Below are 27,595 nucleotides of genomic sequence, written 5' to 3'. Positions count from 1 at the left end.
AGCTTCTGGAAAGCTCTGCTAAAACTCTGCTCCTGAGACTATCTCGCAGGTGTGAGAATGAGCATTGAAAGGCAAGTAATGTCATAGGATCATTGTGAAAATTCATGCCTTTTCAGGTCCCCCGAAAGGGCCCAGGACCCCCCAGGATTCCCAAGTACACATTGAGAACCCTATTCCAACTCTAAACCTCTTGCTGACTTTGTCATTGCTTATAGCAATTATGTACTTGACCTTGTAGTATTCCGATTGCTTGGTTTCAGCCTTCTCTGACTAGTGTGGAAATGCCACAAGGGCAGAGACTCTCTGTGCTGCCTTTAATAAGTATTTAATATATACACTTAAAAATGAATGACTATAACACCCACCTGTGCCTGTAGGGCTTCAGTAAAAACTCAGCATACAAAGAACAGACTACATCAGTTGCTGTTTGAAGTGACTTGTTTGATCCTGGGCAGTTTTAATGTTTTAAGTTCTGGGGGAATCCCACAAGACGTCTCCACAAGGTATTACCAGGATACCCTTTCTTCCACTGTCCCCTGAGGAAAATTGTGCTTGCTCTGACTTTCTCATGGGATCTTTCAGACTCTTTACTTTTTCTCACACTCATGCGAGTTCTGATACTTTCCTCACTTTCACCAGCTTTTGTTTGATCCTCATATTTGTGTTCTGGGCACCTGTGGTGCGTTGACAATTTCAAAACTCAATTGTTTTTTTTTTTTTTTATTAAAAATTCCATCAGGCTTTAAACTTTGTGCTTGGTCCCAGGACACCCTACTAACACAGGTGGAGATGATTTTTTTTTTTATTTTATTTTAAGTAGGCTCCGTGCACAGCACAGAGTCCAAAGCAGAGCTTGAACTCACAACCCTGAGATCAAGACTTGAACTGAAATCATGAGTTGGACACTTAACTGACTGAGCCACCCAGGCGCCCTGAGAATGATGTTTTTTTTTTTTTTAATTTTTTAATTTTTTTTTAAAGATTTTATTTATTTATTCATGAGAGACAGAGAGAGAAAGAGAGAGAGAGAGAGAGAGAGGCAGAGGGAGAAGCAGGCTCCCAAGGAGCAGGGAGCCCGATGCGGGACTCGATCCCAGGACCCTGGGATCATGACCTGAGCTGAAGGCAGACGCTTAACCATCTGAGCCACCCAGGCGCCCAAGAATGATGTTTTTAATGAGAAATTCACATTATGTTCTCTCTTGCTTCAGGGATGGAGAAGGAACACTTGGTACTTTATGCCTTTGTCAATCCCTTCACTTCCTACATTTGCTTCTTTGGAAAAGATATGCCTTTTAAACATCTATGTGATAGAAGGAAATCAAAGAAAAAGAAATTGAACATTAGTTGAAAACCAGGTAGAGGTAGCATTTGGAAGGGAAATTCAATTATAGCTTCTAGGAGGATATTGTTATGTCCTGTGTGCCACCTGGGTGCTTTCCCTTGACTTTTGCTCATATCTTCCATTTCTGCTACTGTTAACTCCCTATTGGCCCTACAACACCAAAGGTAATGGAGGAAGTGAGTGTGAGTGAATTTTGAAAGGAAACCAATGGATGCATATAGTATCTAAAGACAACTTTAGACTTGGAACCATGACAAACTTCTGGAAAGGAGATTGTCTCATTTGCATTTCAAAATCCAAAGGCATATGATGAAGTGATTTCACAGGAAATGAGCAATCCAAGGATGAACTCAACTAACTTGAATAAGTGCATTTCCAGGGAAAAGACTTGGGGTCTCCAGAGTCTAGGTGACAGTCCTTAACCACTGGGAGAATGGGGTGAGCATCAGGACTTAAATCCAGGTCTTCTGACTCCAAGGGTGGGATGGGCTACCTTGTACCCCTACCCAGAGGTTCTATGTTGGTCTAATTAAGGACTGGTTTCCACCATAACAGAAAATAAGACAAACCAGTTCTCTTTCCCTGAGCATATCAATATTGCGAGCCACATGATCAATATACTTATCATTTTGATTATTTTAATTATTATAAAATCCTTATACTCCCAAACCACTTTGGCATCCTTTGGTGCCATGCTTACTAGGAATTATGAAAGTATTCACTTCATAAGGATGTCTCTCACCTCTATTATTATTACTGCATAAAAATATGTGGAGTTATATTTTACAATATCTTAATAACTTCATCCCTCAATGATTTTCTCACTACATAACAATTAAGTATAAGCACAGCAATTAAATAAAAATGACAGATTGTTAATCAACAGTAAATAATATATTCACCTCTGCCCAACTACATATGATTATTCTATTTGGATTCTATCTGCTAAGAATAGTAACCTACAAGATTGATTCTTGGTTTTTTGAATATGTTCTGATTTGAAAACTCAGAATAACATTCTTTTCTGTATCGTAACATTCAGAATATATTAAGCTCCTAAATTTTCTTTTCCTCCTGAATGCTCGGATTTTCTAGAACATGGTGGAACTTCAATTTATCAATATGCTACAGATAGAAATAATTACTATTTCAAAATACAATATTTAAGCAAATTAACACTGTCTATAAACATGTAAGTCATTTTCTCCCAAGTTCTCTATACGATTTCTGATTTCAACTGGCAAATATTTTTGTTAGTTTTTGGGTAAGACATAATCACCCTTATCTCTGAGTTTCTATCTCTGAAGATGCATGGATTAAATAAGGTACTTAGCCCGTGGCAGTTCAGGTCAAGCTGTACATTATGTGAGAACCTAATGGCCCCAAGCTTCTATCAGTAACTTTTTTTTTTTTCCTCAGTAAAGCAATAGCAATTCTCCCAGTGACTCTGTGACACATATTTGTTAGAATTGAAATTACACAGCCGGCAGTCACAAAATGGTGGCAGGATGGCAAAGGTTGTACACATGATTTACATACTGTTTAGGATAGCACTTCTTAAAAAATGCAAAGTGTTGGAAAATACCGATAAGTATAGGACACTCTAGTTGGTATGGTAGAGCAGTTACTGCTTGCCTTAGGGTCACAGAGGATGGAATTACTAAGATTCAAATTTATTTTAATCAGACCATGGAAAGAAAAATAACAAAAGCTTTTAAACACAGCAAATTAAACACTGCGTGCTTGGGGGCTGAGACTGGTTGTCATTCTAGTGCTCTTTCAAGCTGGTTTTAGATTGTATTTAGTGTTGTTTGGAGTGAGGACTAAGAAACTGGCTCTCAAGGGCAATGTGTCAGGTCCAATTTAACTTTAGCTATTTCATGTCGGTTCCAGTAAGGAACCCATCAAGTAATCACCAAAACAAGGGACTCTGAATCTGATGGGCTTGCACTCATTATATGAGATGTGTCAAAAAGTCAGTACCTATCTATGTGTTAAGTTTATACAGCAAGAACATAAACATGGTTATGCTGTTCTACTACTTAGTGGGATGTCTTGCTGCTTATTTGCTTTGCTCTGCATAGTCGTTCTCTGCCCTTTTCTCCAAGTAGACTGTCTCTTGCTCTTTGGCTTATGATCGGATTTGGCCAATAGGAGGCACGAGGACAGCAGAAGGCGGAAGAAGAGAGGTTAGGACGTTTTTTCTTCTGCTCCTGCCATGCCTCTTTACTCTGCCAGTACTATTCCTTGGACTTTTCCTTCAGGACCGATGGTGGTAAGGGCTTCCCTCTGTTGCTGCTACCCAAGTACCTCCCCAGACATTGTATTCCCTTAATCTTGCCCTCTCCTTTGTAAATAGTCCCGGAATTAACTTCTCTTTAGTGTAACTCTATTGAGTAGAATCTATTTCCCACCTGGACCCTGATACAAATACAAAAGCAATTGAAACTTTTATTTTATGACCTTCTAAACAAATAAAATTACTCATCATTGATCCCTAAAATGATAGTTACCTACTCAGTATTTTTTAATTAATTTCCTAAAATTTACTCAATTAGTTCAGTCTCAAAGTGACTCTGAAACTGTTAAGAATAGATGTAAGAATAACAATATTCTGCATTTCACTGTGGTTTAGATCCTTTGGCATAAAACCTGTGGGTGGTGATTTTATCACCTGTTTTTTTTGTTTGTTTGTTTTGCTTTGTTACTTTTCCTATCTCAAACAAGGAGGCAGGGGCATGCAGGAAAAACAATCAACTAAAATCCTATGAGTCTTCAAAAAGATAATCCAGTACATAAAAACATGAAGTAACTAATCTTTCTGAAAGACAAAAATTCAGCAGTTGCCAAATACATTCCAAAAAAAAACGCTACTGGAGTATTTAACGTTCCTGTAACAAAGCTACGTCTTTTGTGGGTAATTTTTGAACATGTATTACAGGAAAACAAAAGTGAACACTAAAAATTCATTCCATTCCTCTCACGTGTAGCACAGTGTCTCAATTAGGAAAGCTGAGGATTATTAGTTGATTTAAAGTTATTTAAAAGTTCATAGATTTATTCCTTCTGTCACTTTATTTATCTCTTCTACTCTTTTGTTTTATATTACTTTATCTCCACATTACTTTTATTAGTCCCCTCCCCCTAGTTTCTTTTGGTTTAATTTAGCCCTTTTTAACGTTTCCCCCAAAATGAGTACAACATTCCTTTACCTTGTCTTTGTTTTTAATAATAAAGTTAAGATTTATTCTGAATGTAGTTTTTTCCCCATACCCCTATGTTTTCATTATAAAATATTGCTACTTTATTTGCTTTTTAAATAGTATGTAATTTTCTGTTTTATTGCTATTTTGATTCAGTAGATCTAAATGCATGTTTCTTAATTTTAATGTGAATATATTTTATCATTTTATTTACCTTTAATTTTACTGGATTATTATTAAACAATGTGGCCTTTCTATACTTCTCAATTTTTGGGATTCTCTTTACTGCCCCACAGCTGATCAAGGTTTATAAATATTCCCTGGACATATATAAAAAATATATATTATAATTCAGTGGATTTAACTTTTTAGATACATTTATTACATCGGTTTGTTAATTATTTATTCCAATTTTATGCATCTTTTTCTTCCACTATTCTGATTCTGAGACATGGGCATTATTGGCATGTTCACAATAGTATTTTTTTATCAATTTCTCCTTTCATTCTTCATAATTTTTGTTTTAATATCCAGACACTATTTTGTTTGGTGCATCATGTTTACTTTGTTAGTATGAGTGTATTGCATCTTTATAAGCCAAGACATTTTCGCTTAGATAATTCCTCTTTGATTCTGCTTAGGGCTTCTGCATTAAACTCCACTTCATCTCACAAATTCTTCCGGATCCCAGTTTGTGTTTGTTGTATTTGCTGTTGCTACTTTGCTCCTTTAACTTCAACATTTATTTCATTAGTATAAGTGTGTCCCTTAGAAACATCACATAGTTATTTTATCTTTGCTTATTACAAACTTGAATTTTTATTCTTTTCAAAGAATTCAGTGTGCTCAACTACAGTGTGTTAAGTTGATATACCTGATTCATCCCTTCTATATTAACTGGTTTGCCTCTTATTTTACATTTTCCTTCTTTTTTCTGCACCTTCTGGGTATTGAAGGTTATCCCCTCTCCTAAACTCACAACAGAATATGTTTCTCTATTATTATATGAAAAATGTGATATCTAGTATCACCCCCTCTCTCAAGACACACTATTTTATCTCTGCTTTCCTCACTTGAACAAAGTAAGTACGTGTGTCTCAAAATTAATTAAATATAATTCTAACTGCAACCACCCCTATAAGGGAGATACATTTACTGACTCTGAGAGAGAAATAATAATTCTACATTTTTAAATATAAAACACAGAGGAGAAGGATACTACAAATCATGCATCTTATTTTAGGTTTTATTGAGGGGACGCCTATGGGTTTAAATCCACCTAGATATTCGTGATGATGCTTTCCTAAGAGTAGTGGTATTGTAAAAATTGTAGACAAAGTGAACTAATGTGTAAATTTAATGGTCTCAAGATCGGAATGTTATCTTACTCTTGTATCTTTCTTTTAAATAACAAACCTTGGTGGGTATTCGAGGAAATTTTATTTTTTTAAATGAAGAAATAAAATGCTCCAGTGATTTCCGATGTAGAAATTGCCAGGGTGATGTACGTTTTAATGATTTAGTTTTTGGCTTTTTGTGGTATCTCATTAAACTAAGTCAAGAGGATTTTATGATTTGTTAAAGTGAAGCTCATTTCAATTCGGAGCACTTTTATTCCTAAGCCTCAACCACTATGGTTGAAAAATATGTAATTAGGATGAGATGAAGAAATTTTTAAATATTCTGCTAAGGTTAATATGCAACGCAAGACGGCCACATACAGAAATACAAGGGGTTACTGCATAGTACTATAGCATAATACTAAGCATTTAGTACTGCATATATTATATTGAGTTTTTCTATTTTGTTATATAATTGTCATACCGTTTAAGACCTCTACCAAAGATGATCTGTGTAAGTAATGCATTCACAGTTAATTTTAAAGCAGACACTGTATTGATTAAAGAAACATATAGTGAGTTCATTCAATGTGATAGTCTAGATAGATGCCAAAAAAGATACCAGAGAATTGGTGAGAATCACCACTATGTCAGTAATTGGTAAGAAACCTAGATGCCGATTACTGATTTAAGACAGAAGAATGAAGGGGGGGAAATCGGAGGGGGAGACAAACCATGAGAGACGATGGACTCTGAGAAACAAACTGAGGGTTCTGGGGGGGAGGGGATGGGGGGATGGGTTGGCCCGGTGATGGGTATTAAAGAGGGCACGTTCTGCATGGAGCACTGGGTGTTATATGCAAACAATGAATCATGGAACACTACATCAAAAACTAATGATGTAATGTATGGTGATTAACATAACAATAAAAACTTTAAAAAAAGAGAGCTTGTAATCTAACCTCACATGAGTTGGGGTGGGGTAATGTGGGAAGGAACTAGAAGAGAGTGGAGTGAAATGGATAAAACAAGTATGAACACAGGCTGAGGTCCTATTAGATATGACTCACTGTGTTAATTATATGGGAATAAACAATACTCTTATATTTTAATTGTCTTCAAGCATAATTGTCATTTGACTTACTTTCACCTGTTGAATAATCCTGTGGGTCAAGTATTCCTGATTCCTGCAGTGATCTAATACAGGAGTCCACCAGCTCAAGACCTGTTGTAAGTTCGTCTTCGATGTCTTTTTGACCATCTGAAATACAATATTTTCAAGTGATGAATAAACACATGATATTGTTATTATTAAAGCTTTAGGCTACTCTTTAATAATTAAAAGTATCCTAACCAAAGACATTACGTCCATGAAGTTCTCATTAGATTTCATGTTGTAATTCTTGGTCAACCAGTAGCAAAAGCCAAGGTCAGCGAATTCCGCGTATCCACGAAAATCATAAAAAGTTTCTAGGGAATTGAGAGACCTTAACTCTCAGGAAATCATGAGCTATCACAACATCATTTAATTTTAGTGTCGTGGTCTTTTCGTGTCCATTTTTATTGGTCTTTTTTCTAAAGTTCACAAGGAAATTAATCAATAAAGACATAATGTAGAAATAAGTGTAAGTTTCATCAAGAAGTTGTACCTTACCTTGTGATTGCCAGTGAAACTGCTCTTCTGCTGAACTATAAAAAAGAGAATACACAGGTGTAATGAACTGATTGAAACCAAGGACCCTAGACTATAAGACACAGAGGGGCATTCGAGTAGCAATGCACTGTGGGCTCCATGGTGTGTCTTATTTTTATTTATTTATTTATTTATTTATTTATTTATTTATTTAATTTATTTTTACTGAGAAAAGAGATTCTGTTCTGATGCAATCTTAACTTTAATCCATTTGATGTATATCTCTTTTGAATCACAGGTACTCGTGTATTATAAATGGACACTCTTCTGTAATTTTCAGAGAATAGCTCCTTCTTTTTTATTTTTTTTTTTACAAAGCCCAACCTATTATACTCATCCCTTACAATACCTCCTACATGGATGCAGTTCTACCCAATTTTAGTTATTTTAAAATATGAGGCTGACTAGTCTCATGTAGACTTCGTCAGGTAGTCTGGGAAAGATATAACCTCCTTTTTCATTATAAAGAAGATACACTAAATCTAAACCTTCTTCCAGACATATCACATGAGCAGTTCCTGTCAGTTGATTACTAGTTTAAATTAAGTAATTTAAAAATTGTAACACTTTACCACCAATTGGATATACAGTTCCCAAATTCTCACTTTACAAATACATTTTATAAGACGACCTGGGTAGGAAGGGTTGTCCATATACAGGATAAGCCAAAGACACTGCACAGATTTCATCTATGGAGGCAACGTAGGTAACTTCTGAATGATTTATTAAATAGATAAATAAATTTAAAATTTCTAAACATGCATAACTCTTTCATTATATATGCAAATACTTTCTACATGCCCCCTTTTTGTATGTCAATAATTGGTAAGAAATCTAGACACCAATTACTGACAGGTATTTTGAGAATGATTTTCTACACTTATTTCACTAAAGCCTCTGTTCTGATCAAGCAGCTTCTATGAATAGCTCATCAGTTGCACAACAGCAAGTGGATTTTAGACCTTTAATCTGTACCGCAGAGATGGCTTCTGCATACATTTACAGAGGGACAAGGAAAAGGGAATTCTGGTATAAATCAGTGTTCAAAAAGCTATGATTGATATACACGAACACAAGGATAGTCCTTTAAGGGACATGTGACTTTTACAGGGTATCTTGCTCCTCAACCCATCCATTTTAGCAAACTGGGAAATGGTTTCACAATGGTGAAAACTATAGACAGAATTGATATGTGAAATGATAACTTTACAAATTCAATCCAACACAACTTTTTCTTGTATCAAAAAGTTATGTGCTATATAGTGGTAATAGAGAACTACAAAGTTTCACACTTTAAACAGAAATGTAATCCCGAAGTCAATATTTTAAGAATTGCATGCATGGTCAGTGAGTAAGAGGCATTTTAAATATGGGAATAAAAAAATGCTTTCATATTTATAGTAGGTTGAATGGTGCCCCTCACCCCCAAAAGATATGATCACATTAAATCTCCAGAAACCATGTAGCTACTTTTTGGAAAAAGCGTTTTTGTAGATGTAATTAAGTTAAAGGTCTTCAGATGAGATCATCCTAAATCCCACGATAACTGTCCTTCTAAGAAATAGAAATGGAGAAACACAGAAGAGAAGGTTATAGGAAAGTGGAAGGAGAAATTGGAGTCCTGCATGTATAAGCCAAGAAATGCCTGGAGCCAGCAAAGAATTTCTAGAGCCATCAGAACCTGGAAGAAATAAGAAATGATCCCCTTCCCTCCCCCAAACCTTCACAGGGAACACAGCCCTGCTGACGCCTTGATTTTGAACTTCCGGCCTCCAACACTGTGAGAGACTACATTTTTTGTTTTGTTTTAAGCCACTCAGCTGTGGTAATTTGTTACGGCAGCCCCAGGAAACTGATACAATATTTTTCTGATACAATATAAATGCTCTCTTGTTACACCCTCCAGGATTTACAACTATCTCTATGAGGCTACATTCCTTTGGCCAGTATAGCCCTTCACTAAGTACTTACTATATACCTTGGCTCTGCCAATTCCTGTCAACCACAATGCTCTTCTAATAGATGGCGAATAAAGGGTTATAGGTGTTAAATACCTTGACCACACGGATCCTAAGGAGCTCAACAATGACTTAAACTAACCTGTCCCACTCCACAGCTCATATTCCTCGTTCACAATAAAGTCATGGAGGGAAACACCCTCAAGTGACTTCCCACCTGAAGCAGTACGAGGAAGTCAATGGAGGCACTCACGACTCCTCTCCTCAAAGGCACACTGTGGAGCACACTTCACACCCCCGTGCACACAGATGGGACCATGTAAAGCCTATGACAGGAAGTGACAAGTGCCACTTCCTGCCCCAAGCACAGAAGGGCAAGCATGCAATCCTCATGCTGTCTTTCTCTCCTGATCCCCGCTGCGATGGGTCCCTGAGTAGGAGGGAAGATTTCTGCCAGCCCTGAGAAGACACAGCATGAGTGAGAAATAAAGCCCTGCTGTGTGAAAACTCTGGAGCTGGAGGGGGGTTTGTTTCTGTAGAATAAATATCACACTGAGGAATACAGAAATGTGTCAGTATTTGAGGTTGTAAGGTGTTTCTTGCTTCTCTGCCTTCCATTTCCACAGCGTCACGTGGGGAGAAAATGTCTGGGGTCACTCACACAAATAAGGTGGTGTGACAGCTTTTACTCAACCTGTGAGATGTATCTGCTCATCTACAATAATGGGCGATTTCATGTGTATGACTATGCATCCCAGTTTTATATAATATTTACTTTTTGCTCATCTCTTTCAAAAGTGTTTCTTCGATTTTATGATGCAACAGAAATAAGAAGAGACATTTTGTATTGCAATTGAAAGAATACCATTCCCAGTGAATATGATGGAACAATCCTCTCAAAGCGGAGGGAACCTTCCTTTTGGCCAGATAAAGAGCATTAATCATTTAAAAGGTTTCCTGATTCCTTTAGTACAGTTAAAATGCATTAAAAGTATGAGTGATCACAGAAAATAGAAGTCCCAAGAGAAACTTGGTTTGGATTTTATTTCCATTAAGTGCACACTTTACTCGCTCTGTTAGGGGATTTTATGCAATTGTATATCTTATACACTTGATTCCTTCTTTTAAAACTACTTTTGGGTGGATGCTTTTTAAAAAAGCAAACAAACTATTTATTCATCCGATAAACACAGATTATGCCTGTATCCCACACATTCTTATTTCAGCTGTTTAGGAATTACTCATGGTGAACTTTCTCCCAATTATATCGTTCAATTTAGTATAATATAAAAGTTATTTCTGAAGCAGTTGTAACTCCCATGCATGTTAAATTTTAGAAAATGAAGTTTGCTTTACTACCGAAATGCTGTTTCTTGAAATACAAGTAATCTGTAAAGAATTAAATTTAATAAAATAGAGATGTAATTTAGAGTAGTCAGTATGTATTTAAACATAACTATGTACAAGTTCCAGAACCCAATTATTATGAGCAAAATAACAAAGACTACCTAACATTTAACTTTTAAACATATAGATAAATATGTACATAAATCAGTAGTGCTAGGAAACAGTTTTTAAAACAATAATATATTAAAAGCACCAATCCTGGGGCACCTGGGTGGCTCAGTTGGTTAAACATCTGTCTTCAGCTCAGGTCATAATTCTGGGGTCCTGCGATTGAGCCCCACTTCGGGCTCCCCACTCAACAGGGAGTCTGCTTCTCCCTCTCCCTCTGCCTCCCTCCCCCACTCGTGCTCTCTCTCTCACTTGCTCTCTGTCTCAGTAAATAAATGACATATTGATTTTTTAAAAGCACAAATCCCAGTAGGTAACACTTAGGTAGTTCTCACTTTAAACTAGACAATATTCTAACTGATTTATAGTTAATATTCATGACAACAGCTTTGAGACAGGTACTGTTTTCCCATTTTACAGATAATGAAACTGAGGTAAAATGTTCAAGAACTTGCCGGAAGTCCCACCTCCAGCAAGCTGTGGAGGCAGGATTATGACCTTGGGTATCCTGTTCTAGAGGCTGCATTCCACACATGTGGCGACATAAAAATTAAACTCCTATGTGATAAAAACAAAAACATAAACATAAAACCATAAACCAAGTTGTAAAAAACAAGCCATGTCCTGGGAGAAGATATTTGCAATGCATATAACTTAAAAGGGTTAGCTTCCAGAACATTAAAGTAACTCCCACAAATCATTTTAAGATAAAGATTAAAAGGTCAAATAGGAGAGAGGTCAATAAATATATATGTCGCTGATGCACAGAAGAAAAAAAATCAAGAATCAAGATGGTCACTGAACATATTAAAAGATACTCAAATCTATTAGCCATTGAAAGAATATAAACTAAACACAAGACAATTCTTTATATTGCACAGGCTATCAAACAACTAGGAAGTCTGACAGTATTCTCTACTGGAGAGGAGTTGGGGAAATAAGAAACTCTCATACATTGTACATGAAAGAGTAAATCAGAGACTTGGGTGAGCAATGAGGCAAAATCTGGTAATGTTTTATATGCAGATGCCCAATCACTCAGTAATTCCGCTTGTAGGCAGAGCTTCTAGGGAAACCTGCACACCTATGCTCGGGACACCTGGACAAGACTGTTCATGCCCACATGTTGGCAGTAGCAAGAACATGGTAACAACCTACAGGATCAATAATAGGGTATGGACAAATATAGTACTGTGATTGCATACCTATATACGGGATCAACACTATTCAGCAGTTAAAATAAATTAGCCAAATACATAATGTATCAACATAGGTAGTTCTCAAAAGCAAAACACAGAGTGGAAAATGCAAATTTCCCATATGTATTGCCTGATCCCAATTATGTGAATTTTAAAAACACTGACTAAACAATATTGTGTATATGTACACATATGTATTCACACACATATATATACACAAAGGTTATTTTTTAGTTTAAACTGGTTTTACATCTATCTACCTACCTACCTACCTACCTACCTATCAAGGGAAATCATATAAATGTAGATTAAAAGTTACACCAAAATTCATGATGGTGGTAGCCTCTGAGGAAGAGAGAGAAATGCCTGAGAGGGGGTAAAAAGGGAATTTCTCTTTTATCCTTAATGTTTTACTTCATGAAAAATGACGGAAAATGTTAGCATTAATTTAGGAATGCCTTAGGTACTTGGAATAAATAACATCATGATTCTTACATTTAGAAACATGTTTAGTTAAATGCTTAGGTAAATCCTTGTAACTCAGTTCCACATAAACCCCCACCACTGTTAGAATCACTCATAGTTGGAATTCAAATAATGCAAAAAAAATCTGAAATATAAGTCCAAATAATAGAGGGAAATAATGGATTTAGAGCTATAATTGCTTTTGTCTCCATTTTCTTGGTTATAAAAGTGACACGATCACTTTTGCTGCTTTGATATAAGCTTAAAACATTTCAAGTGAGCCACCAATAACTTCCAAGTTCTGCGGGCATGATGTTGGGGAAAAACTAGTTTATACCGAAGAATAACCTCTGAGATCCTTGAGAAGTGATTTTCACCCTTATTATTTCCAGCATGATAGTCTCCTTATCCTCCTCCAGGCTACTTGTAATAAATAAATAAATATATGAAAGTTCAGGGAGTTTGCTTAACGTCAGGAAAAGACACAAAGCCACGCAATACCAGAGCAACTCTGTCTGTCATGAACCAGCGCAAATATCTTTTCTGATTTTCCTTTTCAGCTTTCTGATGCCCAGAGCATCAATCCCAACACTGTAGCATGTGGTGTATTATTGCTCACAATATGATTCAAAATGAAATAAAGGTAAGGAACTATGAGGGATTTTTTGGTGTTGTTAGTTTGCTTTCAAGTTAAGCAATGTACCTAAAACAGAAGTCAGAGGAGCTAGCGTGAAGTAAATGGCTTCAGAACTAATATTTGATTGGTCAAAAGTCCAGATTACTGTGGAAATGTAACATACTCGGTAAGAATGCTGAGAAGGGGTTGCCCATGTTGCTGGGCTGCCCTCTTAGCTCAGTGCACTGTACCCAGACCAAATTTGTTAGGATTGGTGAGCAACTCTGCTTCCCCCAGAACTTCCTGAGCAACTGATTTCCCTTCAGTCCACTGCTTTGTGGTCTCTAGATGTATCATATCCCAAATGAATGTCCTAATCTCTCCGCCATGCCATTGGCATGTTTATTTCTTTCTTAGATCTTACATCTTCTTTCTGCTTTACCTATTCTCATTAGAAATATAATTTTACAGCTATTATAAAAATGTCTGTAGGGCTACAACGGATAGCCAGAGGACCACAGAGCTCCCAAACCAGGAGAGTTCAATACATTAGTTTGTATCAAGTGATTTATTTATCAGGTGTCAGGGCCTGGCAGGTCTTGAACAAATATGGAATTTTACATATTGTTAGAATGGTTTTTATGGCTTGTAGGTTATGCCTTACTCTATTTTATCCTTTGGAGCCACTGCAGTCCTGTCGTGGAAGGGTTAGGTTGGGGGACAGACATGGAGAAATGAGAACAGAGGACATTAAGAAAATACCCAGGCATGGTGGTCTGTGCCTAGGCTGTTGGTCACAGCCAGTCCTGGCGCAAATGGGAACAAAGTCATCACACATTCTTGGCAGGTGCTCACGGTGGCTTTGAGTATACGGAACAGAGAATGCAGCGTCAGCTCCTTGGGACTCTAGTCTGATAGGGATGCGGGAAACCAGCACTCAAAGCTGGGAGAACCATCGCGTGAAAAAGTGCGCTCAAGTCAATACTGTGCACAGGTGCGTAGGACTTGGAGCATGGAACTTAATCTCTTTAAGCCTCAGTTTCCCCATTTATAAAATGGCGATTTATTAGAATTTCCCATAGAGATCTTATGAAAACTCATGTATGTAAAACCCACAGAATAGTGCGGGAGCATAGAAGGCATCTAGAAGGCATAAAAAAAAAAAAAAAAAAAAAGCAAGCTCTCATTATCACATGTAGAGCAGAAGGCTCAGAGAGTATAGGCAGCTTGGAATTGGAAGTTTGATGGGTCCACCATATGAAATTCAACTTGTCCATGCTGGGGACCAATAAATACCATGACACCAGTAATGTGAGAAGCTTTGCACGATTTAAATTGTCCACCTTTTCTTTTCTCTACACTAACATTGTAAAGAAAAAGAGGCAGTGATTCTGTGATTTCCACAGAAAGGCAGTGATTTCTGTGATTTCCACAGAAAGATAATTCACTTTTAAACCATACGTTTGCCCATCAGTCCTGCACAGAATGCCTCTCTCTGCGGCACCTGCCACTGTTCTTGCTGTAGTAAAACAAAAAACAAAAAACAAAGCAAAACCTTAAAAGTCCATTTGTTATTTTCAAAACCTTGCAAGAAAATAAGTCAGACCCAAATTGCTATTATTAATTTCTTTTTAGTTTGAGGCAGGGGAAATTCATATCCTTAAGTTAATTTTGCTGGGATTGGTGACTGACAAGTTATCTAAACAACTAGGAGTGGTTCCCATGCAGTAGCCTGGATACACACGGTCGCAATGTTTATCACAGGGTCCTGCGACAATGCCAGGCTTGTGCCCTGGCCAGCCAGAGCTACACAACGGGGAACTAACGTGAATTCTGTTCTGTTTTAATTCCCTCAAAAATACATACTCCAGTTTTTAGCAACCACAAAGAATTAGCCCTCGGCTCAACACCCTAAACGTGCTATCTACACAAAGTCAAGCTCTTACCATGGGAAAGACATAATTTCAAGTTTCTCTTTTTTGAACACTTTTCTAGTTTTGGCGTAAACTGAGTTATATTACAAGAGACAGATTGTGTATGAAATTCTGTATCAGAGGAAGGAACAATTGGTAAATTATAAACTAGAAAATTCTCATGTTATATGTTTCCCCTCTGTAGTTTTCTGGGAGATTTCTCATGCATGAGCTAGGCACTTTTTAAATGCTTATACTAGCACATCAGAATTTTACAGGGGTTGAAGCAAAATTCTGGAACGCCAGCCACGTTAGACAATAAAGTTATTGTAATATTTTTGTCTGTGAGCATTCCATAAACCGGGATGTAGTAAGTCACAACTGCAGATGACCAGGGACACTATTAATTAAATAACTCTGAGACCTTGTAATATTTGGAAATGTCTTCCAAACTACCGGAAACTGGAATCGTTTACGCAGTTTATATGCTAAGTGTATACTACTGCATTATACATTGTTACGTTGGTAGTCTCCTTAGTGTTCCTCACAACTCATGGCTCGATCTTTGGTGAATCCAAAGGCTTCACTCATGGATCTTGAGAGTGAATAGAGAGCTCAAGTGCATTTTGCAGTTCGGTCATTAATAATTGATTTCTTAGGCAGGAGAAGAGGATAAGAATAATGGGTTTGTCTGCTGACAGAGGTGTTATGTATACGAATGTTCTCAGATGTTCCAAATTTCAGTCTTTTGCATACAGTCTCCCAGAATTATCTCTGTTGTTAGGGTCCTCTCAGTGAAGGGAGCTCCTTAGCGTTGGGGACATCTCTGGACAAAAGGAGGGGTCAAGTTTATGTTTTCCTAGCTTCTTGGGATCATGTGTGAGATTCTGTGTGTGGGGGTGTCCCTCACTCCTCTGTTCCTCTCAAATGCACTGATCTGGGGCGCCTGGGTGGTTCAGGTGGTTAAGCATCTGCCTTCAGCCCAGGTCATGATCCTGGGGTCCTGGGATCGAGCCCCACGTTGGGCTCCCTGCTCAGCAGGGAGCCTGTTTCTCTCTCTCCTTCTGCCTGCCGCTACCACTGTTTGTGCTGCACCCCCCCATCAAATAAATAAAATCTTTAAAAAAATAAAAAAATAAAATGCACTGATTTGCTCCAGCTTTTCTTTCACCTGTTCTTGCTTCATAAGTGTGTTATCTATTACAGATATGTCAAACCCTGAGTATTGAGTTTGACTGAAAGTGATATGATTTTATTAATATAAGTGAAGCTAACACCTCTTAGGTATTTAATGGAAATTTATGCAAATAACCGTTGCCTGTTTCACAGAAAAGAGAAGTCTGAATCTTTTGTTTTCTGTCTTCGAGTAGCAACAGATGATTTGTAAAAATAAGTTTCAATTTCCCTGTCCTTATGGAGCAGAAATCATGTAATGTTTGTGAATAACTCTCACAGAATTATAGATCTTTACTTCCTTATGAGCAGCAGTGGCTTTTAAAACCATTTGAAGGTTCCATTCAAACGTTCAATGGGCACACAAATGTTGATAGTTTATTCATAAATGCCCCAAACTAGAAACAACCAAATGTTCTGCAACAGGTGAATGGTTAAACAAGCAAATACATCCACACCAAGGAGAAGAATGTAGCGATAAAAAGAAATGGATTATTGATAGATGTATTAAACAGCAGTTTGGAGGGATCTCAAGGGAATTATGCTGAGTGAAAAAGATAAATAACATTCTTTTCTTTAAAAAGATTTTGTTTATTTATTTGAAAGCGAGCATGAGAAGAGGGGAGTGTCAGAGGAAGAAGCAGACTCCCTGCTGAGCAGGGAGCCCCATTCAGGACTCGATCCCGGGCCTCCAGGATCATGACCTTAGCTGAAGGCAGTCACTTAACCAACTGAGCCACCCAGGTGCCCTGATAAATAACATTCTTGAAATAACAGAATTATAGAACTAGGGAATAGATCAGTAGTTGCCAGGGCTCCGGGATGGAGGATGAGTATGGGTGTGACCACAAGGGGTAAGAGGAAGTCTTATGGTGCTGGAATCATCCTGCATCTTATTGTGGTGGTGGTTACACAAAGCTCCTATGTGATAAGACTGCACTGAACTAACACACACACACACACACACACACACACACACACACACACACACACACACACACACACACACACGTGCACACGGGAATGCAGCTAATTAAAACGGGGGAAATCCCAGATTGTACCAATGTCAGTTTCCTGGTTGTGATACTGTGTTACACAGTTACCCCACTGATGTTGCCATTGATGGGAACTGGGAGAAGTTACAGGATATGTGTCTGTGCGTTTTATTTTGTGACTGCCCATGAATCTATAATCGTTTCAAAACCAAAAGGTTAAAAAAATAGTGGGGTAGGGTTTGGTCTGCTTTCTTTTCTTTTCCCTGAACTGTTTTCTCTACATGCAATATGCCATTCATTTATTCCCATATAATAATTAAACTAGGATTCAAAGAACCTTGGGAAGAGTGGAGTAAAGGGAATGGAAGGAAGGAACAAAGAAGGAAGAAATAAGAAAAAAAAAAGAAACCATTGTGAACTTCTGATTATCCCTTTTGTTCTTCCTCGGTAGGCAGAACTCAAGCGACTCTGCCCTGGGCTCTTTTCTGCTTTGTTCTGTGAATGAAGGCATTATCCCTGGAGCATAATATACCAATCATACTGCCCACTGCCAGTCAGATGCAAGGGATCGTGCTGCTTCTGAATGAAAATTTATCCATTATATCTAGGCTCCCTACTCATCAGGACCCTGTATTCGCTTCCATTGCCATATGTTTTTGGGGGAAAATTAAAATGGTATTTTGGCTTACAGAACCAGAGCAAACAAAATACAAGTCTGAATGCATTCTACGTGAGTCCAAGAGGCCTCACATGATACAATTCATTGGCTCTCCGGAAGCATATTCATTCACGTTAGGCTTGAACCTGGCAGACAGGCTCCTGTTTCTCCTGCTAATTCATGGGGGGAGGGGCGCGCCCCAGTGCCAGTCTGCTTCTGCAACCCCCTACCCACTACCCCGGCTCCTGAAAATTGGTTTCCTTGATTACATCTGTCTGTTGCTTTCCATATTTATGGTGGTAGGGGAAAAAATCATATATGGAGAGTTGCCTTCTTTCCAGCACTTATACTACCTGATGCTTGAAACTGAAAAGCTGGCTCAGCCTCCCCACCTTCTCTCCCTACCTTCTGGTCACAGGGCCCCTTGATTTGTCCTGAGTCTTCCTTTTAAGAAAGAATGGGCATTTGCATGTGACAGCTCACCAAACAATTGTACTGCCTGCTAAACGGATAAAACCATTTAAAAATCCATGAATTGAAAGATCTATTAATGTTAAGATATTTAAAGCGTATCTTCCCCCAAATCATTTTTGAGATCCTTAGCATGTACCTATCCCTTCTCCACCGTAAATGTGCCTCGAAACCCACTCCCTTTACGGTTGCTGTCGTCGGGGCTTTTTGTGTTCTCTTTCCTGGTGCTATAAAGAGCTCTCTGCCTAAGGGTAGATGTAGCTTGCCATCGACAAGGATTCTCTCCTTGATCAGACTTCAGTTAGGCTCCTGTGAACTCTCTTTTTGACTAGGTTTCAGTAGTGGGCTCTCACCTCCTTCCTTGCAGAGTCTAGTTCTAGCAAGAATCCTGCCGAGTCAGGTTAACCAGAATCCCCCACGCTTGATGTCTGACCACCCGCCATATCTGATTGGTTCTCTACCCTCTACCGTCCCCCAGGGGATGTCCGCTCACCTGGCTTGCTTGCCTTCAGCATGAATCTTGTTAAGTCAGTTAGGCAGTTAGGCAGAATCCCTCCCGCCCCCAACCTGCTCCCGATGGTTCCTCTGAGTAACTTTCCATCCACTGACCCCCACCCTGCTCCTTGGCTTTAAATTCCATTTTTCCTTGTAGTATTCGGAGTCAGGTGCTATCTCTCTCCCCTACTGCAAACCCCACTGTGGCAGCCCCCGCCCCACCACGCCTTGAATAAAGTCTGCCGTATTGTTCTTTCACAAATACCACCGAGTAACTTTTTCATTACCACCACAGACTCCCCACAGCCTGAGGGGAACATGCAAAGTCACATCCCTCTGTAATCTCTGTCTCCTCCTAGGTGCCGAGATAACATTACCAGGGTGGGCTCCATGGGAGTAAGACCTGGCCGTTGTCCCAAATTACAACTGTCCCACACTCAGAGGGCCCCCTATCTTTGAACTTGTGTTTTGCAAGGGGAACACTGGAACATGCACATGAGTGGAGTGGACATGCATAATGTGTGTGTCGTTCTATTCTGGGCTGTCTCATTCACAGAACGCTTGCAAGGCCCTATCGGACCCATAATGTGTTGTGGGAGCTAAGTAAGACTCAAGGTGAGTCCCAGGTAAGCATGGATGTTTCTGACTGAGTAAGCAGGAGTGCTGACTGCCCCAAAAGGCCATGCTTACCCTTCAAACCAGAACTTGCTTTGAAATAAGAAAGGCAAGGATGTTCTAAGAACCGTGAACAGTCATTGAACCCTATCACATCCTTTCTTACTCATGTTACTCTCCTATGTCTGCCAACTATTTATGCTAAAAATGATGACCTAGAAGGAAAGCAAAAGATATGGCAACCCACAGTTCTATTTCCTTTCAGTCCTTCCTTACTCTTCAGTAAGACAATGTTAGTAGAATTGTGCATATTGAGAAGTGAAAAAAAAAAAACAACAGGTAAATTTGGGTGCTGTTTCCACTGGTCTGCTGAGAACGAAGTACGTATGCATGTATGGGCTATTAAATATGAATTGTATCATTTCAGTGATTCTGCATACAAATTCAGCACTCCTATATTTGCATTTAAATCTGGCATTGCGCAATACAAAGATAAGTGGAATAATTTGTGCCAATAGTTTAAAATTTTAATTTTTCTTTACTTAGAATGACATTACATAGTAAATTAAACACATCATGACAAGGAGAGAGAGGGAGTGTGGGAGCGCATGGGAGAAAGGAAAAGCTTTAGTATCTCTTTAGTACCTTTAACGGCATTCCACATCCCGTGTTCTCATTCTGCACTGATTGTTGCAGATTATATAACTGGCTCTAAACACGAGCTACCGCAGATTGCTATTGTGGGGATTAAACGAAAATACACATGAAGGTCCTAGGCACAGACGGAATATCAACCAGTCCTTCCCTATCTCTCCTCCAGTTCACTCCACCAACCCCTTTCTCCTAATTCTATGCCTGTAGCCTTGTCTTGCTCCTATCAATCATCCACCGTGTATTGTGCAAGACTGCTGAATCACAGACCCGTACCTCTGAAACAAATAATACATTATATGTTAAAAAAAGAAAAAAAAAGAAGAAGAAGATAGCAGGAAGGGAAGAATGAAGGGGGGGAAATCGGAGGGGGAGACGAACCATGAGAGACGATGGACTCTGAAAAACAAACGGAGGGTTCTAGAGGGGAGGGGGTGGGGGATGGGTTAGCCTGGTGATGGGTATTAAGGAGGGCACGTTCTGCGTGGAGCACTGGGTGTTATGCACAAACAATGAATCATGGAACACTACATCAAAAACTAATGATGTAATGTATGGTGATTAACATAATAATTAAAAAAATGAAATAAAATAAATAAATAGACACCAAGAAACAAACAAAAATATCCACCATGTCACTGACATCAACATCCCAAAGCAGAAAGCTGATCATGGGAAGCCCTAGTTCAAAAGCCTTCAGTGGTTTCCCATTGCCTGGGAGATCAAATCCAGGCTCCTTTGCAGAACCTGCTTGGTGTATGAGGACTCCTCTGACCCACTTTGAGGACCCAGCCTCAGCCACCTGCTTTAGACGTCCAGGCTGACTGAGGCTCTGCATCGTCTGAGACCCCAGAGCAGCCTTATCACTCGTCAAAACACACTATAATGATGTGTTTATTTTTTAATAAAGATTTTATTTATTTATTTGAGAGAGAAAGAGAGTTGGAGGGAGGGGCAGAGGAAGAGGCAGACTCCCCGCTGAGCAAGGAGCCTGACACGGGGCTCGATCCCAGGACCCTGGGATCAGGACCTGAGCTGAAGGCAGATGCTTAACTGCCTGAGCCACCCAGGCGCCCCCAATGACTTGTTTTTAATACTTTGTTAGACTGTGAGCTCCCTGAGGACAAGAAACCAAACAGTATTCATCTCTGTATTCCATAGTATAAAGCTCGTTGCCTAGCATTCATCAAACATTCGTTCATAAACGAAGATCAGCACAGTTAGTACAAGCCAAGACTTCGACTCATATTCGAAGTGTCCTTTCATTTGTTTCACTGAATTTTCTCTTCTTTAGAATTGCATCGTGACAAAGAGGGACTAAAACTCTCTTATTATACTTCTATCATAGAACGTCAGTGGAATAAAGTAATCTACCTAGTGAGTGTTTTGATTTGTACAACCTCGATTAGAATAAAAACAATCACTAATCAGCTGCTAAGCTATCAGTTACCCTATATATGAAATTATCAAAGCACATATTATTTAATGGTGCACCATGACAAATCTTTTTATAAAAGCAATGAAATTTTAATTATATTTTTATGTACCTAAATTTATAGATTACCATTTTTTTTCCTAAGTTCAGTATACATTTGGATTCAAGAGGAGGCCACAGTGGGCAAAACTATTGCTCTGTGGGGGTAGGGAAAATCTATCATTTTCAAGTAGCACTACATCTTACACCACTATATGATAATCTCTTTTTTTAATTGTTAAATTCTGTTCATCCTATGGACTTGAACAAACTAATTTTCCTCTTTTTAATTGAGCCTATGATCATATTTCATTCACTCAAGCTTCCTGTTAAATGAAACACTGTTTTCACTTATAAATGTTCTATGATGTGTTCCTAGTGGTTTCTAATTGGGGACAATTACACACAGATAAATCAGAACTCATCAGTGGCAGTTGTCATTAGCATGTCCCTGTTCTACTTCTGAGGCCTTCATGTTGGTTTAAGGCAATAGGGCAAATCAGGACTCCAGAGGGAGCCTTGATGGAGAAGCTCAGGAAATTCATAGGCAGTGAGGACATCCTTCATCTCTAATTTGTTGGTTTAATCTGGCTAGAGAGGAACTGACAAAATCTGCATCATGTAATGTGCTTAAAGGTCTAAATGAAATGAGTTGGTGGTGTTGGTTTAGCTCCTATTAGACCCATTTCTAAGTCATATGAGCCCCTGATAAATTACTTTAATGAGCCCTTCTCGCAGAAAATGCAACATAGAAACTAGACGTAGGCATTTTGTATAGATTTTTCTAAAAGCCTTAAAAAAGTGAAATGATGTGGGGCATCTGGTGGCTCAGTCAGTTAAGCGTCCAACTCTTGGTTTTGGCTCCAGTTATGATCTTGGGATTGTGAGACTGAGCCCCATGCTCAGCGTGGAGTCTGCTTGGGATTCTTTCCCTCTTCCTCTCCCTCCCCTTGCTCATGTGTGCACTCTCTCTCTCCCTCTCTCAAATGAATGAATGAATGAATGAATGAATGAATGAATAAATGAATAAAATCTTTTTAAAAAAGTGAAATGATGAGAGCCCAGAAAGTGGGTTATCACCCCCTTGCACAGGTCATTATAAGTGCAGAGGAAAATTAACTAGCTGGAATTTAAATAAAAACTTAAAAAAATTAGAAAAATAAAATAAAGTAAATACAGGGGTCATACTTTTCTTCTCCTTTCCAGAGATTCAGAACTCTACCCTGTCAGGGCATAAATTCAGGCTGTGCATCTCATTGAGATTGAGCAGTTTAATGTGGCTGGGTCCTTGAAATATATCCTCATTACTTGAAAAAATAATAATAAATATATCCTGCCTATTGCAAATTGGTCAGTAGAAACAGCTTTACATAACATAAAATAGTATTAGGCAGATCTTCTTTACCGACGTTATGTCATTTCGGAGAGGATTTTTACAGAACTTCTCTTTCCGAGCCCTCTTTTGGTGGAAGGTGTTACATTGCTCACCTCCCCCAGGCCTGTGCTCCTGCAGGCTGAGGTAAAAATGACAAAGAGCTCTCGAGGGGAATTCAGCTAAAAAAAGTATTATAAGTCCACAGAAAGGGTGAGCCCTTAGCTCTTGGACTAATACCCTGCAGTGCCAATGTAGCAGCCAATCCTCCTTAAACAAGTCTAGCAAGTTAAACTAGATATACTTATGTCAGGAATGCATGTGATGGATCACAGTTAACCACAAATTCTGCCACTTCATTCACTGACAAACGGGGGGGGGTCTCTTTCTCCCCCTGCCTTTTATTTAATGACCTGCTTAGGCCATGAAAATGCAGCACAATCATTAAAATGATGCTTTGTAACTTTCAGCTCAGGTTATGATCTCGGGGGTCCTGGGATTGAGCCCTGCGTCTGGCTCCGGGCTCAACGGGGAGTCCACTTCAGGATTCTCTCTCTCTTCCTCTGCCCCCCTCCCAGCTCACTTGTGCTCTCTCTCTCTCTCTCTAAAATAAATAAATATTGAAAAAAGAAACACAGGGTGGAACATTTAACTACCTGATTTTTGGATCCTGAGTAAATCAATCTTCTTTTTTATTTCATTTTTCAATGAATTAAAGTGAATACACACTAGCCAAGCTCCAAACCATGAGTTTCTGGAGTTGAGATTTAAAAAGAAGTAAAATGTTTAGGGCCTGTTACCTTGAGAAAAAATACACTTTGCCATAGAAATGATGTATAAAACTATAAATTAATAGTAGGTAATGCAGACAGTGTTACAAGCTAGCATAAACTGGGCATATGATGGCAAAGACTTTGTAAAAAAAAATGAAGTGAATTTCACCAAGATAGATTATCTGGGTAAAAATGTGATTTGAGCCTGATCTTCCAAGAAATGATGGGAAAGAACTGAACAGGAGAAGGGAGGAGAATCCCATGGGAATATTGACTTGGCAGATATCTAACAGGAACTAAAGATGAAAGAAAAATAAAAATCAATAACTTATTTGAGTCAGTTAAACATTTCTAGACAACACTATAGCTAAGCTCTGCAGAATGTAATTCAGCCAGAGAAATACTTCTTCCCTTGCTGGGGTGGTGGTGAAATGCAGGGATGGGGATGGGGAGCGCAACTTAAGCTAAAAGGTGATATTTGGGGGGCGCCTGACTGGCTCAGTTGGAAGAGCGTGTGGCTCTTGCAACTCAGACGGCTTCTTATAAAACTAAACACACACCTACTCAATGATCCGATCCAGTGATATCAATCCTAGATATCTTCCCCAGAAACACAAAACATACATATACAAAAAGACTTGTACGAGAATGTTCTTGGCAGCTTTATTTATAATAGCCCCAAACTGGAAAGAGCCCAAATGCTCACCAATAGAAGAACAAGTAAGTAATTTGTGTTGTATTTATACAAGGAATGCTGTTAAATGGTGAACAAAAAGCACTATTCATATGTTCAAAAGCATGATGAATCCAAAAGCTTCATGTTCAATGAAAAAAAGACAGCAAATGACACACACTCTTTGTACCCTTTAATATGGAATTCTCATGTAGGCAAAACTAGTTTATGGTAGAAAAAAACCAAAACAACAGTAGTTGCCTATGAGAGAGTAGGGGTGAGGTTTGCAGGTAAGGGGCATGGATCAGCTTCCTGGGGTGATGTGCAATGTCTGTATCTTGATGGAGGTTTGGGTTACCCGTTTTTTTCCTTTATTAAAACTTGTTGAATGGTGCATTTGAGATTTGTGCCTTTCCTTGTATGAAAGTTGTACTTCAAAGGGAAAAAATAGGAACTGGAAATAAATAATAAACTCTAGTTATTGATACGCACGCTGAAGTATCCGGGAGGGTAGTGTACTGATGTCTGTGATTTTTTTTGAAATGCATCAACAGATAACATTTGTTATATGACAAATAGCATTTGTCATATAACAAATAGCATACACTAAGTGGCACACAGATGAATACATATGTAATTAATCAAGTATATCAAACTTAGTGGTAGGAGGTAGGTGGTGGGCATATGGATGTTCACTGTAAAATTCTTTCAACTTTTCTGTTTAATTTTTTTTCTTTTTCTTCCTTCCATTTTTTGTTTTGTTTTGTTTTAGAGAAAGAATCTCAGGCGGGCTCTCCAACATGGGGCTCGATCTCTCGACCCTGAGATCATGACCTGAGCAGAAATCAAGAGTCAGACACTTAACTGACTGAGCCACCCGGGTGCCCCATGTGTTTAATGTTTTTCATAATTAAATGCTGGAAAACAACTACCTAGAGCATTAGCAATTGGGAAAAGAATGCATTTCATATTCCTGGCTCAAAAATGTTGTCTGTCCATGTGAATGGAAAAAGCAAATTCCCCAACTAAGGAGCGTATACAACCTGCTCTAACTGGATAACTGCATAGAAAATACAGCACGTACAGGAGTAACATATACCCAGTCGATAACTGACACCCTGCTTGAGATCGCCTTTTACCAATACTCATCTAAAAATGAAATATTTATTTTACTACAGAAATACCTGAGCTATTCGGTGTTACAAGAAAGTCTATTTTGGTTGATCTTCTATTTAGGGGCTGGCAAACCCTTTTTCCGTAAAGGGCAGCTGTGTGAGACTTTGTGGGCAATCAGGTCTCTATTGTAGTCACTCACCTGTGGTACAAGTGCAGGAGCTGCGGTAGACAACCCCTAAACCAACAGGCCCGGCTGGCTTCCCATAAACCTTTATTTACAAAAACAGCTAGCAGGACAGATTTGGCCCTCAGCCTGTAGTTTGCCAACTCCTGCTCTATTGGAAGAATACTCATAATTGAATTACTGTGCAACCCCAACATCACAGATTTCATAGTATTTATAGTGTGAATATTGGTTTCAGATCATACATTCAGCTACTAGGCCAATCAACCTTATTTTTTTCAAGTCTTGTAATTCAAATAACCTTAGGGAGGGAAGAATTTCTTACAGGACTTTATTTCTGGTCTGGGCTTGCTTTGGAGAGAGGGTCTTGCTTTCACATTCCCTGGGGGGTGAAATGTTCCCACTTCCTGGCTCCTCGAGTGCTTACTAAAGAGGACTTCAGTATTCCTGCGTAATGACGAGGATGAACTGCGTTATGAACGTACCAGGGGAGGAGTTTTGCGAGAACGGCGGCGGGACAGGGAAGTCTGCAGGGTAGAGCTCAGTGCCTTCAAATACGTGAAGGGCGGGTCTGTGCGGGCGAGCGAAGGCTCGCTCTCTTCCTCGAGCTCCTTGTGGGTGCTGGTGAGGTGGGAGAACCAAACACTTCAAGACACAGTTCCCGCCTCACACTGCTGGTGACGTGTAGGCACAGGACAATAGGCAGCAGGTGAATGGGAGACAAATTCACTCGTTATAGAGACCCTTCTATAATTTGAGCCATCTGAGTGGAAATTTATTCCCAGAGAGAGAGGAAGCTCACCATCCCTGGAAGTAATCAAGAAAAAGCAAATAATCTCGAGTCAGGCATGTTTATTAGAGCAATGCCTCAGTGAGAAGGATTAAATCCAGAATCTGATGTATAATGTCAAAACTGACAAATGCAATTTGTATTGGGAGAGAGAAAATCTCAGATTATACAGATTATATTTACGAACAGGGCCTTGAGACTCATTGTGCACACTATTTTAAAATATTTTTTACCTATACCTACTTTTTTCTTTACCTAGAATTCATCAGACTGCAATGGTCAGTCCCCCTCCAAAAGTGTTCATTAAATTTTCCTTAGGTTTGATGATTTCATAAAAAAGAATGAAACATTTGTAAACCATCTGTCCCTTTATCTCAGATCAAAGATTACAATATAAGCTGTTTTATTTAGAAAATGGAATTTGATAAAATCTCACCCATTGTTTTTTGTGGACACTTTCAAAATGACACAGATTGCTTTTAGGGTCTTCGAGTTTCCTGGTATCCACTCCCTTATAAATTCAAAGATAAAAGTAATTCAAACTAAATACTTACAGCACCTCACTTACTTGACATTGTATTTTGTTTTAGCTCATTAGTCATGCCTTCAAATGTTAAATTACAAATGGAAATGATGGATATCTAGAAATAAGGGTTGGCCTACTACACTAAACCTATGCACGTTTGAGGCCATATATTTTCCTAATATTTTCAAACAAACCCACCACTTTGTAAGAAATGTTCTGGAGAGCCAACCGGAAATACTGAAGCACCAGAAAAACCCAACACTGCACTTGTCAATGTATGCAAGAGCAAAATTGGCTGAATTATTATATATTTTAGCCCTTTGAAGACTGAGCCATAAGCTGCTTATGTTTGTTTTATTGAACTCTGGGTTTCGGGAGCCCT

General features: G+C 38.7%; 1 protein-coding gene across 1 annotated transcript in view; it reads right to left on the bottom strand.

Annotated features, from left to right (window-relative positions):
- The window catches only part of CTNND2 (catenin delta 2), a 564,215-nt gene that overhangs the window by 401,090 nt on the left and 135,530 nt on the right, over positions 1 to 27,595 (bottom strand). Inside the window, exons 2-3 of the mRNA XM_088023533.1 lie at positions 7,543 to 7,577; positions 7,033 to 7,149 (exon numbers count right to left, since the gene is read on the bottom strand). Of these exons, the coding sequence (XP_087879659.1) occupies positions 7,033 to 7,149; positions 7,543 to 7,577 (152 nt within the window). The remainder of the gene's footprint in view (positions 1 to 7,032; positions 7,150 to 7,542; positions 7,578 to 27,595) is intronic.

This window comes from Eumetopias jubatus, unplaced genomic scaffold, assembly GCF_037043125.1.
Source record: "Eumetopias jubatus isolate StellerSeaLion01/CBP00866 unplaced genomic scaffold, mEumJub1_p1.0 scaffold_5, whole genome shotgun sequence".
NCBI lineage: Eukaryota > Metazoa > Chordata > Mammalia > Carnivora > Otariidae > Eumetopias > Eumetopias jubatus.
This window is presented reverse-complemented; position numbering and strand designations above follow the sequence as displayed.